This window comes from Alligator sinensis, unplaced genomic scaffold, assembly GCF_000455745.1.
Source record: "Alligator sinensis unplaced genomic scaffold, ASM45574v1 scaffold404_1, whole genome shotgun sequence".
Taxonomy (NCBI): Eukaryota; Metazoa; Chordata; order Crocodylia; family Alligatoridae; genus Alligator; species Alligator sinensis.
This window is the reverse complement of record NW_005841839.1, coordinates 5671926-5690392: the sequence shown is the minus strand read 5'-3', so window position 1 is coordinate 5690392 and position 18467 is coordinate 5671926. Positions and strand designations below refer to the sequence as shown.

The 18467-nt window shown below is 47.3% G+C and overlaps 1 protein-coding gene across 1 annotated transcript in view; it reads left to right on the top strand.

Annotated features, from left to right (window-relative positions):
• The window catches only part of NTN3 (netrin 3), a 92832-nt gene extending 74371 nt beyond the window's left edge, over window positions 1–18461 (top strand). The window contains 2 exon segments of the mRNA XM_006015582.2: window positions 14527–14601; window positions 16496–18461. Coding sequence (XP_006015644.1) covers window positions 14527–14601; window positions 16496–16824 — 404 coding nt within the window. The 3' untranslated portion in view covers window positions 16825–18461.
• Window positions 18462–18467: the final 6 nt, after the last annotated feature.

Below are 18467 nucleotides of genomic sequence, written 5' to 3'. Positions count from 1 at the left end.
TTGAAGACCCCCAGGGTAGGGGAGAGCACCACCTCCCTTGGGAGCCCGTTCCAGACCTTGGCCACTCTAACTGTGAAGAAGTTCTTCCTAATGTCCAGTCTAAATCTGCTCTCTGCTAGCTTATGGCCATTATTTCTTGTAACCCCCAGGGGCACCTTGGTGAGTAGAGCCTCACCAATTCCTTGCTGCCCCCCCACGATGAATTGATAGGCAGCCACAAGGTCGCCTCTCAACCTTCTCTTGCGGAGGCTGAAGAGGTCCAGGTGCTCTCGTCTCTCCTCGTAGGGCTTGGCCTGCAAGCCCTTAACCATACGAGTGGCCCTTCTCTGGACCCTCTCCAGGTTATTCACATCCCTCTTAAAGTGTGGCGCCCAAAACTGGACACAGTAGTCCAACTGCGGTCTGACCAGTGCTCGATAGAGGGGAAGTATCACATATCACCTCCTTGGTTCTGTTTGTCATGCATCTGCTGATGTTGAAAATGGAGGAAAAAAATACTAGGACATTCTTGTCGTGTGCAGTTCCTCTCAGGTGCCCTTAACGCAGCTGCCAGTGTTTGATAATGCATGTATCCTCTCCAAGAAGTCTTTCCTGCTTGCCACCTTACAACCAGCTCGGGATCCTAGTTTAAGTCTGAAAGGGCCACACTTTCTTTTGCTGGTTTGTGAATCAGATATCGTTTCCAGCAGGCACTGAAAGAGTTTTGGGAATGAAATCAGGAACCCAGCCTCCTCCTCCTCTCTTTCCCTCTCCTTTCTCCCTTAAAGCCAGGGGAGAACATGTCTTTCACATTTCAAAGTCCCCCTGGTTTTTCACTGATGCTTCCCCAGTGCCCAGGCATTTGCCTCCCAAGCTGGTGGCAGTCGGATGAAGGGAAACATGGCTTTGACTGCTGCTGGTGCATGCTCCTCTGCTTTATTGATTTCTTAAGTATAGGACACACTGACCCAGATTAAAACATGTTGTGATTTCTTAAGGCTATTGGAAAAAGTTTGCTCTGATGAAAGGCAGAGACTGTGGCACTTGAGACCCAGGCATGTGTGCATGTGCTGAGCTGTCTGGTCCCACCCTGTGATTACAGCTCAAGCTACGTGTAACATCATGCTGAAACATGAGGTCCTTCCCAACCATATGATGCCATGATCTTATGATGTAATGCATGGTACAGTATACGGGCATTTGGAAGGAATCCCACGCCACCTTACACTTACACTGATGTTGCATTGGAAAACTGGGACATAGTTGAGAGTCAGCACTGGAGTCCTGGAGTCAGAAGGCAGATTTCAGAGAGTAGACAGGGTGCAGCAAAGTTCCTGTCACCCAGGTGCTATGTGGGAGGCTGGCAGCTTACTCTTCCCTACATCTCCTGCCTCTTGGTTACTTTCCCTGCTGCATCTCTTCCCCATCCCACCACGCCATGTCCAGGAGGGCCAGTTCTGCCCACACTTGTACATGTTTAGCTCTTGTATGTTCATCCAGCTGTCCACTTAATATACCCCTTGGGCCAGATCAGCTCCTCTGCTTTATTCCTTTTCCACAGAGCCTTATTGTCTACCTTAAAGCCACGGGGCTCCCCCCTACAAAGGCACTCCACCAAGTCACCCCAGGCATTTTTAAAATGGGGGCCTGGAGGGGAGTCTGGAAGCATGGCACCACTTCTTTGCTTGTCCCTGTCCCACCTAAATATTAATTTAAAATCTCATCCAAGAAGCAAGCTCATCCACCACTGAAGCTATTTGGAGGCCCTCCTTTCCATAAAAGCAATGATTTCATCTTGAAAGGCTTTCCGAGTCTGCAGCAGGTGTGTCACATACTTTGAGGTGTCTGGTAACAATGTTTCATTGTTTCAAGCCTCCTGCTTTTCAGGTGTTTGGCTTTCCCCCACCCCTTTTCTCCCCCCACTCCCATCCCAGGCGGAGCCCTGGCTGTTCTCTAGCATTTTCAGGGATCTCCTTTTCTCAGCTGGCTTTTCCTGGTTCCCATATTTCTCCCTCAGAACACGCTCCCCATGACCTCCCACCTCACACTTCAATTTCCCCAAATGTGAGTCTGGCCGTGTAATGGAATATCCTGGATCTTGTATATATTCATATTTATATTTACATTTTTAGTGATTATTATAAAACATTTTCTGTTTAGTGAAAAAAATCTTGTTCTCTGTTAGCAGAATTAGGAAAGCCCGTGGAGTGCAAACTAGGGCTTTAAAGGAATTCAAAGTCAGCAATAAAGGATTTGCAGCCGTAACACCTAATTAAGTTACATCTCTCTTAAAACAAAATATTCCTTCTTTTTTTTAAGCAGGGAGAAGTAAACCAGATGTGCAAATTAACTCACTTAGACATATACTCACACATACACATGTGTACATGCGAGGCCAAGTTCTGCTCCTTTGTTTCTCTTCAGAATCAATGGAGCTTACATCCAAGGATGTCAGGGCTATATTTGGTCTTTTTTCCACACTTTTCATTCTCTCTCTCCACCTCTCATGCACACCTGTTGTCTCTTGTTTTTCAATTCCTCTTTCATTTGGCCTCTCATAGCCATATTCTTCCTCAGGCATACCCTAACTTGTATGTCATCTCATGCATGCGTACTCACACATGCTTATTCACAGCCATGTTACATAAATGCTAACATGCACACAGCACCACACACAAGCTCTTATCAGTCTCTGTCACTCAGAGTACGCACCTACTAAGGCCTACAGACCCATCCATTCTTCCCCTCATATGTTCAGGACCTGTTTTTCCTCACAGTTAAACTGGAGTTGCATTCATGTAAAGCAAGGAAGTAAGAGGAGAATCAGGCCTTTAGCACACAGATGAACATACACACACACACAGAACCTAGTCATATAGCCTCAAACCCATAAGTCCCTACACATTGCGCGCGCACACGCACACACACACTCTCTCTCTCTCGTTCTTTCACTCTTCATCTCTCTCTCACACACCCAATAAGCTCCCTCATACACACACACACACCTACGTTCTTGCACTCTCCCTCAGACACACTTGCACATAAATGGCAGCTATTTCCTTTCTATGCCTACCTGGATGCATGCCACAAAACTGGGTCCCCCTGCTGAGCACGACACATTCAGATCATTCCTGGTGGGGTGGAGCGTTCCAAGCTGGGCTGGGGAGACTTGCTTAAGTGGAAAAAGAAGTTTAGGGGCGACTGAGGGAGGAAGGGGAAGGCGTGAACTTTGGAAAAAGAAAAGGGATTAGAGAGGCCGGCTGTGGGAACATGTTTATTGGGGGGAGGAAGAGAGGCAGTTTACTGAAGTCTGTTTCTAATCTTTTTTTCCCCTTCTGTTTCAATAAAGCTTTCATATCGTGACACAGGTGAGCAGCCCAGGCTGACCCAATCTGCTTGAGTTAAAGGGATTCATCAGGTCCATTTTCTTTGGGAGGAGAAAAAGACATGGTTTGGTGTGGGGGTTAGCTCAGTGCTAGGGAAAACCAAGGGGAGGTGAGCATTGTGCTGCCTGGCAAGGGACCTCATCATACTAGCACTCCATCTTACAGAGTGATGGACAGGCCCGGTTCTGCTCCCAGCCACACCAGGATCAACTTGCAGTAACTCCTCAGACATCGATCCCAATCCATAGCAGTGCAGCATTATCCAAGCACTTGAATAAGTGACTGATCTTCACCACATGCTTCCTAGGTAGGCAGCTGGCATGTCCCTGTTGCAGAGAAAAGGAAACTGAGGCATGGGGAGGGGAAGTCCACTGACAAAGGGCGTAGAATTCAGGGAAGCCCTCATTGTGTTCTCACATTGCCACATCCAGCTGAAGCCCCCAGTGCTGTGGCCAGCACTGAGAGAAGTTGGGATGGAACTTGGGCATGGTGGTGGTGGTGATCTGGACACACAAGAAAACTCCAGTCTTGCATTGGGGGGTGGCAGCACACATGTGTACGGGGGAGCTGACAACAGCTGCTTGGGTCTTCCCCACCTTGCCCATACCACAGCATTCACCAGCTCAGATAGTGGCACCTGCTGTGCCTACTCTGTGTCTACTTCTTCCCAGCATCAACTGTTTCATGCTTGCATGTACCCCTAAAGAAAAAACTTGCTCTTCCTTCTTTGTCCATGAAAAATAAGCAGCAGCTCTCAATAGACCCAGTAGGAAGCTCCTGCCCATTTAAGGGGCCTTTGGTGCCAGGCTTAGCCATTCTTAGAGATTTACCGAACAGCGGGAGGTGTGTTTGGTTGCTATACTCGCAATGCAGTGGCAGTGATCCAACTTGTGGCTGGGCTGGGTATTCCCAGAGGCTGTGCTATAGCAGAAGGAGAGAAATAGTGTCAAGTTTCTGAGGACTGAAATATAATGGAGAGGACGTACTGGAAAGTCCTAGGAGAAGTGGTCTAGTGTGTCAAAGTTGGCAGAGTTGTCTTTCAGTGCAGTTGTGGTGCTGCAGTGCAGCAGAGGGGATGCAGTTGAATCTAAGTGCTGGATTTCCAGGGGCTATGATATAGCAGAAGGGAGGCTGTCATGTCTTGGTGATGAAGATTCCCTGGGCATTATGATATAGCAGAGGGAATGTATCATTCCTCAATGCAGCTGGTCCTAGGGGCTGTGATACAGCATGTGGGGTGCAGTGGTATCTTGGTGCTGGGAGTTCCCTTGGAGTATGATGTGGCAGACGAGGGTGGAGTCACCTCTCAGAGCTGTGTGTTCTTGTGTGCTGTGATGCAGCTGCTTAGACCTAACAGAGCTGCATGACTGAGATATCCAGGTGCATGCAGCAGAAGTGCCCTCTTGTATTTGTGCTGGAGGTTCCCTGCAGGCTGTGAGATGTAAGTCAGGGTGGTTAAAGTTGCTGCCTGGGAGCTGCAATATGGAGGAGTGGATCCACTCAGCCATGGGAGTTTCCAATTCCCAGGTGCCCTGCTGTAATGTAATGAGGATGAAGTACTTGTCATGCTGAAGAAAACTCCTCAGAGTAGCTGGGCCTGCCTGAGTGTGTGATACTCAGAGGCTGTGCTGGGATGTTGTAGAAGGGGTTCTATACATGTTGCCGAGGGGGTTTGGGGTGTGCTGATACACAGAGCTGAGGAAGCCTGATTTACAGAACTTTTGAGGTATCTAAAGATGAAGAGGCACCTGGTGGGACTTACAGTTTCCACTGGAATTAAGGGACTAACACCCACTGTGTTCCAACGTACCTGTTTCATGTGGGCGCCTTTCACGTGGCTCAGTTTCAGGAGTCTTTCCAGGGCTTGTGATTCAACAATGAAGAGTTGCTAGAACTGTACTAGTAACCATCAGCTGATGACCTGGCCCAGATATAGCCGTGAGTCTGGTGCAAGTCACCCTTGAAGTGGCTGCATGGCATCACCAGGTGAAGTCTCCCCCACTGGGTTTGTAGGTTGTGCTTCTTCCCACCTAGGAGAGATTTTCTGGGAGTGTCCCTGGCTGTGGGGAAATTTGTTGCCACAGATGAGCGTGGAGGTTCAGGGAATCCAAGAGACATCCTTGCAAAGTCCTCCTGGCTCTGCCTGGCTGCCTTCCTTCCTTGTGTGGCACAGATCCTGCATGACAGCAGGCCTCCTGACTGGGGCAGAGGCAGCTCCAGCATGAAGACCCTCCCTCCAGCACCTGGCATAACAAAGTCCTGTGGACCGGGGAGGTACTGCTCTGAGATCAACTGGCCACTTGCCCCCCTTATCTACCAACAGAGCTGGGCCTGTGAGGCATTGGTAGGCAGCAGAGAAGGAGCCACAGAACCAGCACCCCCTGTCTTTCACCCTTAGCCTGGATGGAACGGCAGGGAAGCAATCGGTTCAATAACACTCGCTTGGTTTCAGGGGATGTGAAGAAAGGGCTCCCATCAAGTGAATTGTCTTGTGCAGCGAGCCTGGTTTCTCTACAGAAACATGGCGGGGGGCTCAGTAATTCTGTTCCCTAGGGGAGAGATGGGCCCTTCTGTCCCTTTCTGTTTGATTTGTGCATTTTGGAACTAACAGCTCTTCTTTCTGTCTTTGGCTTGTCCTTTGTCAGTATTGCTACCAGTTACGGGATGGAGAGGTACTTCCAGGTGACTCCTGCCTCAAGGCACCTCTCTTCTGTGGCTAAGGCTGCCCCCTGCCCATCCACCCACATAAACTTTGCATGTCCCTGTGCTCCTTTACTTTTGGCAACAACAGGTCCCCCCAGCTCCTCTCAAATGGGTAGATCTCCTACCCCCTGCCAGGTGATCTTTCCACCCTGGGGGAACCCAGAGCTCATGGGCTATATGTGTCATCTTTGTGCTGGGATGGCAGTTGGGGAGTGTGTCAGTGGAGCAGGTGAATAGGCAGATACCTGCTCAGTCAGGAGAATATCTGGGGAGCCACTCAAGCTGAAATAGATCCTCTTTCCAAATCCCCTTAGCATATATAACACCATGTCTGGGAAGTTTAAAAGGAGCTAGGAAAGAGGAAAAAAATACTTGGGAGCTGGCAAGGGAGAGAGGTGCTTGTGAAATGACTCCTCTGATGGGTGTCCAACTTCTCTTGACACTTTTATAGGGTTACCCTTCAGGATTGATATAAAGTGTATGATGCAGCCCTGGCTCACAGCACAAGACAATTCACTTGATGGGAGCCCTTTCTTCACATCCCCTTTGGACGAGTTCTACTTCAGCCTTTCATCTGCTCTCTCTCCCCTTCCCATTTTCCATTCTTCTGCCTGTTTTTTGCCTCTTGTTCTCACATACATCAGCACTATCTTTAGTAACAAAGTGTCCTGGAGCAGTTCCCTGAGAGCAGCAAATGCGTGACTCTCTTCATGCTAGTCAGACACCAACGACACTCCACTTACTGCAGTTCAGTAACTCCTGGCTTACCTCATTGTCCACATCCTTTTCCACAGCCAGGTCCTCAATCTGACCAAGTCCATACCACGGACTTTTTGCCAACATAGCTATGTGCAACACCACTGCATTAGCAAAAGCCCGTAATGTAGACACCACTATGCCAGCAGAATTGTGCTCTTGCTGGGGTCTCCTGTTTCACCTGGGGTGGGAATGGAGGAGACTGCAATAAACCAGACAGCACAAGTACAGCTTTGCTAGTATAGCTGCGACTGTATTGGGAGTGTCTTGCTAGGAGTGTAGCCCATGATATCCATAGGATAGACCTAGGCTTAGTTCCCTGCTCTTAATGCGGTCATATATACACCAGTGCAAAACAGTGTGTGAAATAGTACCACGTGGGAATGCATCATTGGAGCTGCTAATGCAAGGCAAAATAGGAGTGTAGGCCAGACTGCTGTGCATGGGACTGGCCACTATCAGTTGAGTTCATGGGAGCACCGATGCAGAAATGACTACATGGAGCCTGATTCTGCATTTATGTTACTCAGGCGGAGTAGAGAGACAGTAAATGATATTCACTCACATCCACTTTCAGCCCAGGGTATATGACCAGAGAGCAATGTAGAAATGGCCGCGCTGTACATGGGAATCAAGGCCATGTGTTCCAAGCAGATGGGCAAGGCGAGGAAGGGAAAAAATAACTTGGGTGAGTTCTTTTTTAAGTTCCTTACATAAATCAAGGCAGAAATTAATTGCATATTTCAGAAATGTTCCTCAGCACAAAACCAAGTGTAAAAAGCCCCAAACTAAGTCTAAAGTATTAATTGCAAGCACCATTTCCGGACTTTCATAATCACATTTTCAAAATATTAACCATGAGCAGAAACCCAGAACAATTTATTTTCTGTCTTTCTTTCTCCAGAAATAGATGCCTGCTGGGGAGGGGTGTGTGGGGGAAAGCATCAGTTCTACTGCCCTTCATCTCCCATCTGGTCTCCCCAGTTTCTTGTCTGACTCCCACCACATTCAACTTGACCCCACCCCTCCTCAGTGTTCCCCCACTTCCTCATTTCCATCTCTCAATTCTTTTATCTTCATTTCATTCCACAGCTTCCCCCACTCATTCTTCAGGTTTGTCACACACAAAAGTCATCTCATTTCAGCCCCTTATTCCTCATAGTAGTCAGTATGGTTGGACCACTGCTGTTCTGTAGCCAAAGGCAAAGATAAAACAGACTTTCAGCTAATCGGGTTTTACCTCCTATCTCAAGCCTTGTCTTGTCTTTGCGAACACGTAGTTGACGGCAGTGGTGCACTAGCACAAGTTGCTGGTCACTAGTGGGTAAACTGGGGCCAGTTCTAAGCATAGAGAAGGTCTCAGGTTATTTCTTGCTCTGTCATTCCTCTATCCTCTTGTGTTCCTCCTTCCATTTCATGATAGTGCCTAAAACTTCCAAAGCTCAGGCACCCACATTCTGTTTCCAGCAGGGATGTTAGAATATGGAAGTAAGCTCCTATGTGCTTAAGACCCTGCCTATGCAGTGCTGAATGCCAGTTCCAGCTAGCCTTTCCCATTGGCAGTTAGCTGGCCTGTGGTGCCAAATGGATGTGGCTACCCTGCTTGCAAGCACTGCTGCTGGGCACAGTGAGTTCACAGTGTGCACATGGCCTAGGCTGCTTTTTGAAAATGAGACATAGGGGAGTATTTTAAAGATTTTTAGGTGCTTAGAGATGCAAAGAAGTTCCTGGCGGGATTTTCTGGAGACCTATAGAGATTTAGTTCTTAGACACTCTTAGTTACTTTCTCCTCCACAATCCATTCTTCACAACTGGTCTCCCTACCCCTGACATGATCCCCCCGCCCCCTTCTTCTTCCCCCAGACCACTATATTGCACAATGTTTTGGTAATATTGTCGAAGGGGTGGTTGGGAAGAGAACTGAGAGCTGAGGCGTGATGTGGGGCAGGGGGGCGTGTACAGAACTTTGGGAACTCTTTAGAGCTTTTAAAAATAATAATATTAATAATCATTTCCAATCTTGTTAAACACAATTTTTTTTCCTTGAAACCCTCCTGGTTCCTTCAAGAAATTGTTCAAATCCTCCGAAACATGTTTTTCTAACTAAGCAGATTAGTTTACATCTTGTGGCACTTAAAAAAATTATTATTATACAAAAAAGGCTCAGATTTATGGCTCTTTCTCTGGCCAGATCTCCCCATGTTAGATCCTTGGCAGTGCTCTTTGGCTTCAACTTCTGTTTCTACAAAGGCCCTTCATGCTGCCAGGCTTCCTCTCTCCCTCCCATCCCATTCCGTCCAGCTTATTTCATATACACCTCTTTCCCCCAGATTCAGGGTCATGTGTGCAGTAATAGTCTGTTGGTTTCTTACGGGGAGGAGGGTTAGCAAGCTTTAAAGCCACAAGGTTTTGGGAAGCAAAATCCAGCACGCAGTCCCTGATGCCCCACAGAACTCCTGAATCAGGATGATCCATGCTGCTTGTGGTTCTGGTTGGTGCAGAGGCCTTAGTGAGGTGCTGCAGGGGGTTAGCTACCTCCGGGCACAGTGGTAACCTACTCTGCCTTGATCTGGAAGCATCTTAGCTCCATTTGTTTTTGTATGGTGCCAGGCAGCATTGCGCTGCATCCTCTCAACAGCCCCAGCAGCAGGACCCTGCCTGGCATCCAGGAATGATCAGGAGTATTGCCCAATTGAACAGCAGTTTTTCAAAGCTGGGACAAAAGTCCCATTTTCGGGGACTCTTTAGGGGGCACCAGCACACAGCTCTGAAATTTAAGACAGTCCTGGAAAATTTGAGCTGGCTGGCAGTTTTAGCAACTGTCACTCATCCCAGTCTCTCATACGCCTTGTCACCCCCCACACACAGCCAAGTCAGTGGGTTTGGTTGCAATACAGTTGCTACCTGACCTGATTCCAGCACTGTTGAAGCATGTGATATGTTTGGTACCAAGCCATGTCTGTAACCATGGCTAGGTTCTTAGACATTTGTGAAAAAGGCACTATGAGACTAATGTTTGACATGAATGGCTCTCCCCTATCTGCTGTCCCTCTTGCTTATGCATTTCTTTTTAGTACCTCCCTGGACAGTGTCACATCCTGATGCAATGATTTGGGGCTGCAACACTGCCAGCAGCTGTGGTGCTGAGGAGAAGACCCTTGATACAAACTGATGCTTACTGCTGTAAGAGGTCCCCTAAAGGGGGTTAGCCTAGGTGCAAGTACATGCAATACTGAGCCCAGTGGGGGTCCTGGTTCTGCCTGAGGGCACCACACATGATAATAATAATTCATGTCTGTCAGAGGCAGAGTAAATTACTAGCATAAGAATCTATGACTCATCCTGGATCCTCTTATGTTCAAGCCTGTACTTTGTGGGGGTCCCTGGATGCTGCATTTGAAGTCTCAGTGCAGATGTAGAATTTCACGAGATGAGAAATAGAGATGTTCAGCTGCTCATAGGTGCCTCTGTGCCATGTCAGCTCATGTGTCTGCCTTGAGCCTACATAGTCCAATGAGCAGATATGGGGAAGACACACCAGTTCCTTAGCTAGCATCATATCCACCTGCCTTGGACTCCCCAGCCTGAATGACTAAGTAGCCATGTACAGCTGAGTTAATTTGGGGGGCAGCTGTCAGCAGCAGAGCAAGGTTTAAACTCATGCCTCTGTAGTTGCCCCAAAAGGCTTTTGTAAGTCCTTGTAACTGCTGTCCTGTTAGAACCTTTGTTGATCTGATCTGTCTGTCATGAGGGCAGATACTACAGTGATGAGTGAAATAAGAAGTTGTAAAGAACAGGCTAGAATCCCTGAGAAAAAGATCATACATTGTTAACTAAAGAGAAGACTGGATTTTCAGAAATTCCTGGAGAAAGACCGACTCTGATCCCACAGAAGGCAATTGGAGTTTCACCATCCACCTCGACGAGTGTCACTGAGCCAACACAGAGTGCTTTCAAAAATCCCACTCATAGCTTTATACATGGAACAATACTGTCAAGATAAGGATCGCATAGTATTTATAACATTATTGTGCCATTTGGGTTAACCTAGTGCCTGCTCTTTCTAAGTGTCACTGACTAAGAGCTACATTTTGTCACTGTTTTGGGATTGCCAAACAATCTCAATGTTCAGGAACTAAATTCAGAAATTGTACTCCATTAGCATTGGAAAAATGATAAAGTGTACCCCTGTACTCAGTCTGCTGGATGAATGAATGATTGGAGAACCTTTGGAAGTTGATCATCATACTATCTAAGGATAGCTAATATCATAGCTAAAAATAAGGACCGTGATGTATGGCTATGGCATCAAGAGTCAGGGAACTGTAGCTTTAAGGCATCTTTGTATACTTCCAATACAAGACTATTCCACCAATGAAAGTTTCAGGAGCCTAATGGTTTCTTGTCTAGTTTATGCCACCTGCCAAAGACCTGAAAGACTGTTATGGCAGCCTGGAGTAGAAGTAAGCTGGACTGAGAAGTAGCAGAAAAACAATATTTTCCATAGCCGGGATAAAGTGAGAGGTTGTGGCAAGGAGAGCTTCTTTTCCATGTGGGTAGGTCTCCTGTGATTTAGGACAATGACTTGACACAAAGCAGCCTCAACATACTGGACACTCTGGGTTAAGTTCTCCATCATTTTGAGCTGGTGCACATCATGTGCCCTATAAACCCACAATGATAATTTGACAATATGGTCTTCATGGCTGGACCACTAGGCCCTGGGACAAAATTTTCTTCTAGACTAGGTGAAGGCTCTAATGGGCTATGGAGAGTGAATCCTGCTGTCCCCCTAGAGGTGATGTCACAAGGCCATGGTTGAGCTGCACCAACAATGGAAGAGGAGGGTTTGAAGGAAATGTAGTGTCATGGAAAAATATGGCTGGAAGGGACCTTGAGTAGGCAAAAGTAGTCCCCTGCCCCGCTCAAGGCAGGATCATCCCTGTCTAAATCATCCCAGAAATGTTTGCTGAACCTGCACTTAAAATCTGGCATTCTGTTGCCCAGGAGCATAAATAGGAATATTGGTACCCTGAGCAAAGGTGCCGGGGGGGGTGTGTATGTGTGGGGAGGGGTTGCTGCTCCTGTTTTGGCCCCCAATTCACCCACTCCATTGCTGCTGCCTGTGCTGTGTTGCACCTGTTCTCTTCACAGAACCTGTTCTGAGTACCTGTTTTGTTCACTGAAGATGCTGGCTAGGCATCTGTCAGGGAGTGTTTGTGTATAGTAAATCCTGGTTCCATGAAGAGGGTTGGACTAGGTAACCCTTCAGTCTCCAGGGCTGGCAATCAGATATCTGTCATCGGTGCTACATTCATCTAAGAGGGGATGAGAGATACAAGAAGCACAGCACAAATGACCTGGTCATGAAGTTTGCCTTCGCATGTGTCTGCACTTCTCCACTTGGAAATGGAGAGGAGATGGACGAAAAGCAAACAAAGAGTGGCAGCTCCTGGGCACCACAGGACTAGGCAGAGCGGGCAGGGACAGGCTGAGTTATAGAACTGCACTTATTCCCCTTTGCTGGGGAATTAGCTTCGTGCTGAGTTGTTTTTATCAATGACAAATTTGAAGCAGAAGGTACAAAGTCCAAAATAAAAGGGAGCCAGGCAGAAAGGGAGAGCGCAGCGGAATCTGGGGTCAGCTTGTGTTTCTGGTTTTCTTCCCTTTTTTTGGAAATTGGCACAAGGAGGTTGTTATTCTTTTCCCCAGTCCTTCTGGCAGCTCACAAACAAAGACAGCTTCATTGACTGTTTGCCCTGTCCCAGGGGAAAGGGAGCCAAGATTGCCAAGCTGGACAGAAAACCTGAGAGAGGGGAAGAAAGGAAGAAAGAACAGCAAAAGAAAGATGGGCTTAGAAAAATACGACCAAAGCAAAATGTTTGGAAATAGACAAATTGAGATGTTCAAAGGAAGATGGCAGAAGGAAGGAAGGAAGAGAAGAGGCTTTTTTGTGAAATTTTTGGGATCAAAGGTGTTGCAGAGCAGAAGAGCATACCCAAACTTTCCTACTCTGATTTGCAGGCAAATCTGGGACTTTAGAAACAGGTACAAAGCGGCTTGTTGAAGGCCTGATCCTAACTGCCTACGCAGGTGATGGAACTTGAGCAGGTCAGGGAGCACAGCGTGTCTGAGAGCAGGATTGCCCCTGCCCCCATGTTGGGCTGGAATATTGCTGCATGTGCCCAAAGAAAACCACCATCTCCAGCAGTACCTACCACCAGACCCAGAGGCCAGGAGAAGCAGAGGCATAACAAGCAGTTTCTGCACCCTAGAAGGGGTGGTAGTGGCTGCAGCAGCCATGGTGGCTGGGCCAATGGCAGCCACTACCATTCCTGAACTCCCTCAAAATCAGTGCCCAGAGCTAGTGTCCTGGTCACCCACCTCTAGTTATACCATGGAGGAGGTGTAGCACAGCATGTTCCTAACATGGCTGTTGCACTGGAGAGGGAACCCAGGAGCCAGAACATATTCATAAATGATCTATTCTTTTCTGTGTGCCCTGAACACTGACCTTCCTTTTGGATCCATGTCTGTAGCTAAAGTGGTATCTTTGAATCTGATCCCCTTCTTCTGCATCTCCCTTGTTTGCAGATCTGCACTGCATGAATGAAGTGCTTGTCCACTTCCTCATCTCTTGTCCCTGGAGTTTCTACTACTATCCACTCTACATCCCAGCCCTTTCGAGTTTAGCATGTGCAGAAAGAGGCTGTTCCCTGCCTCCTTGAGAAATGCAACCGTATCCGGCTCCACAGAGAACTCCACCAGATTTTAGCCGTTTCAGAACTCAGCTCAAAACTATTTCTCTTGGGCCAAATGTAACCAGGTGTAATGCCACTAGCTGCAATGGAATATGTGAGAGATGAGATTGGACTGATGTGTTTAACACCCTCTGTGGGACTGTTTCCAGTGCACCCGAAAGGACCTGGGGCACAGACCCTCAGCTGGTCTAAATCAGTTAAGCTCTATTGGTTTTGGTGGAGCTGTGCCAATTCACACCAGATGAGGATCTGCTGCCTGGCCTCTCTCTGCCTCTCTCCTAGCTCCTACTAGCACCAGCTGCCTTCTTCGAGTCTGGCTATGGAGAGTACAAGGACTTTCTCCTTTACTGCTCCTACCACCCCAGGCAGCCGGCCTGTGTTTCTCCACTGTCTATTTTATTTTAGATCTCAGATGAGCACACCCATGGGCTGCTTTCCTCCTCATTGTTCTTAGTATTTGTATTGCCTTATCCCCACAAGAGTCGATCTGAATCCATTATACTGGGAGTTGTGCAAATACACAAAAAGCCCTGTTGGTCCCTGTCTAACAAGCTTAAAATCCATGCCTCTCAGTTTCTCTCACCATCTGCTGTCATTTATTATGAGCTCTGCTGTTTTATTATTCACAGTAGACCAAATCCACAGCTGATATAAACTGACAGACCTCATCAGAAGTCAAAGGAACTACATCAATTTATACCAACTGAGAATCTACTCAAAAAAACTCCCAGAGAGCATCAGGGGGATTTGGTGTGTAAATAATCTGCAGTACAAAATGATACTGGGTTTTACTGCTCTTTGACTCACCATGAATGCTGAGCTAGGGCCCTGCAGATATTTATCTGTAGGCTTCTCCTTTTCTCTGGGGGTGATGCTGTCTCTGAGACAAAGCTTCTTTAAAATCACTCAGAGCGTTATCTTTCCTTGTTTCTCCTCTGCAGACTGTGACTCGTACTGCAAACCAGCCAAAGGCAATTACAAGATCAACCTGAAAAAGTACTGCAAGAAGGATTATGGTAAGGAGATCCTCCCTGCTTTTGAGTCAATTTAGCTGTAAAGAAAAGTGAGCTTGGGATGGCTTCACCCATTCCTGATTTGCTCAAGGTGCTCCCAAGTCCATGCCTCCCTGCCCATATCCCATCACAGCATCCTTCCCATGCTCACAGCAGCTCATTCTCTCCATCTTCTGCACACCATGTCCCTCAAACTAGCCAGAGCTCTGATCACTCACAGAAGAGACTTCCAAGGTCGGCAGGGACTAAAAGTCATTGCTCTCTGATGATTGCTTTGAGGCTAATGACAGTCTTCTGTTGAGGTGATGTCCATACCCCACAAAAAGTCTCCCTTTCAACTAATTTTCAGCTAGCTGATGGGAATTTGTACCTACTTGGTAGGTGCTAAGAATTAAAGGGGCTCACTATGAATGGCTTGGATGTAAAATTGCAGGTCCCAATCTGAATATTTGTTGCTCTGTGGCATTAAATATTCTGAGACTTCTGAGGCTGAGATTTGCACCCATAGTCAGGAAGTAAGGGCTGCAAGGGCAGCAGTTTCTCAGATTTTTGCCTGTAGTGTGTTTGTGGGTACCACTCTTCCAGACGCAGCAGGGTTTACAGAAAAAGAAGCCACCTTTCCCCTCCCTCCCCAGAGATCTGTGGAGCCGATGTGAACTTCTCACTTCCTGAGGCACTCCTTCCAAAGTGGTGATGAAGTGTACTGAGGGTGGGTGGCGGGTGAGTTCAGGGTGTCAAGCACTGCCATCATGGTATTGTACCAGCTCCAGGGGCAGAGAGGCCTTAAGTCTCCAGGCCTGTCAATCTGGCCCCTTTCACTAGCACTAGATTCATGAAAACAAACCTTCTAAAAAATTCCGTGCCCTCTCCTTCTCTCCCCCTCCATCCTTCTCTGTCTGCCAAATATGTTAAAAAGAACATTTTCTCCATACGCTTGTTTTCTGAGGGGGCTTGGGAGAAATCTGATGAAAATCACCCCTGTGAGGCCAGGGCTCAGAGGATCCTGACTGCACGTTGTTAATCACTCTGACACAAGTGCATTCACACTTAGGAGCGATGGGAGGTTTGTCGGGGAGAGTTTTTTGATTGATCTTCCGCAGGACCCCTTGGCTGTAGCAGAAAAGATGTTTTTGGCAAGGTGGAGAGCAATAGAAATGGTTGTCAGATGGCTTTGAGTCGGGTGCAGTGGGGGGAGGAGGTAGCTCGAATGAATGTGAGTTTGGAGTGAGAAGAGTCCAACTCTCTAAAGTTATCCCCGCCATTCAGCCAGATTTTTTTGCAGCTAAACCCATTTAGTTTCTCAGGATTTCCAATGGAATGGCACTAAACACAGTGCCTGACAAGCCAACCATGCCCCCTTCCATGGATTCCTTTAGTAATCTCCTGGGAGGTTAGAGACCATTGGTACTGTAACATGCTGAGTAGAAACAAGTCCTAAATTAGAGCATTTTAGATGTAAAACAGCCTACTGGAAATAATTTTTTCCCTGAAAATAGTCTACACAAAATTGTTTTAATCAAAAAGTCATTTTTAGCAAAAAAAAAAGAAAAGTTGTGACAGAAACATTTCAACCAACCCTACTCCTGAGTCACCGAGTACTATAGCCAGGAGAAACCATTAAATATCATTAAATCAGCCCATACAGAAGCTGCTATGAAACCAGACAGATTGTTTCATTAAAGGTTGGGGCTCCCATCTAAAAGTAGAATCAAGTGTACAAATACCGAGCCAAGGAAGTTTGCCTGTTGCCAGAACTTTATAACAATCATACAAATATTGAGCCAAGAAGGTCTGCCTGTCGCCAGACTTTTATTAAAGGAACCAGGGAAATAGTATCATTGCCAACTCCTTCCTGCTCTCTCAGTCACTGCATCTCTCTTTGCCTCTTTTCTCCCAGTCGTCCAAGTGAATGTCCTAGAAATGGAGACCGTGGCAAACTGGGCCAAGTTCACTATCAACATCCTCTCAGTCTACAAGTGTCGCGATGAGCGGGTGAAGCGAGGTGACAACTTCCTGTGGATCCACATGAAAGACTTGGCATGCAAATGCCCCAAGATTCAGATCAGCAAAAAGTACCTGGTCATGGGAATCAGTGAAAACTCCACTGACCGGCCAGGACTAATGGCCGACAAGAATAGCTTGGTCATCCAGTGGCGGGATGCTTGGACCCGGCGCCTCCGGAAACTGCAGCGGCGGGAGAAGAAGGGGAAGTGCGTGAAACCATGATTGGTTTTGTGTCTGTCCCTTATGGAAGTCCCTGCCCTTTTCCCATGCTCCAGACTGCTTCCCAGAGACTCTGTATATATATATAGTATGAATGGACTCTCCTGTCTATAGTGTATATTTTGGCAATGGTTTCCCTCTGTGCATGTATGCACGTGTGTGTGTGTGTGCATGGGTGGACTTTTCCCCTTAACGTTTATTAAAAATAACACAATAACGACAAACCTTTAATGAGGAGCAAAGTGGAAGAAGACGCTGGTGGCGCCCATTGTGTGAAGAAGCATGGAGGAGATGAGTCTGTCTGGGCACCGCCCAAGTTTGTATGTCTCCTTATTTCTGACCTCTTTTTCCTTTCAGTGAGGAGCTTGCCTCTCACTGCTGCTCCTGGTGTCTGAGTGTGAATCCTCAATGCTTTGTTTTTCTTGCTCGGTGTTAGCCTCATAGGATTGCACTAGTCTCAGCTCTGCAGTCCTTTTCCACAGCCTATGAGAATGGCCCACTTTGAGTTTCCTATTCTCTCTGTGGTAGCTGCAGCAGATCTACACTAATTTATGCCAGCTAAGGACCTGGCTTGACCTGCTGATTTCAGATCTCGGACTGCCTCTGCCTTTCTTTGTAGCCAGTATAGTTGTTGGGCAAAGGTGGAGTCCAGGAATGTTGTGGTTCAAAATGGTGGCTCATTAGTAGGCTTATCTGAGGCCCTCGGCTGGCAGGCAGGGGAACAGCGAGAGTTAAGGCACTGTCAGAACTGCATGGTGGATCCATGTGGAGATCCAGTTATTCAGGGATATGGTCCATTGGCAGAACTCTTGGTGGACCCAGCATTGGATGACTGATGTTGAGAATTCCATGCACTGGACATCCCACAGATGCTGGAAAGGCAAGGGGGTGCAAAAAGGCATGGTCAGTGTCCTGCAAGAGGGCTGGGAAGCCCAGAGAGCGATGCAGTGGGGTTCAGGCTGAGGTGCCCTGGCTGAACTGTGCTAGATAAGCATGACACACATTTTGCTCCCAGCACATAATCCTGCCAGCCCCTCACTTGCCTTTGCAGTCATGTATGAAGCTGTCTAGACAGCCTCTGCCCTGACCCTTAACACGTCCTGTCATTATAGACACTCATCCACCACCATGGGGTGGGCTTGAGTCCCATTCTCTCTACTTCCCAGTACTAGTGCCCAGTAGCAGCACCATCCACATTACCTGAAGTGACCTGAGAATGCTGGGACCTGGCCAGCTCTTCTCATTTTACAATCAGTGCAACCATGCCCTTTAGTGGGCCGCTGACTTTATGGCAGGAGACTGAATCTCCTTTCTCACTGATACCAGTTTTACACCAGCTTAGCTCATGTGACTTCTGTGAAGTGACTCCTGGTATAGGTATGATCTAGACCAAACTCAGTGTGTTGGGTCCCATGCAGTTTGCAGACTCACTCAGTTTGAATATGCAGTTTGAGTACCAAGGCCCAGATTCTGATCTCTTGTACATCCATATAAATGCAGGGTGCCATCAGGCTTTATGAAAGGCCTGTGATGTGGTTTGTTATTGTAAGATTGCAATTAATGTCCACTTAGTTTATAGAAAATACTGCCTAAAATATTCTACCAGAACAACACTGAACAGACTATGTGTCTCAGCTCCTCAAAGA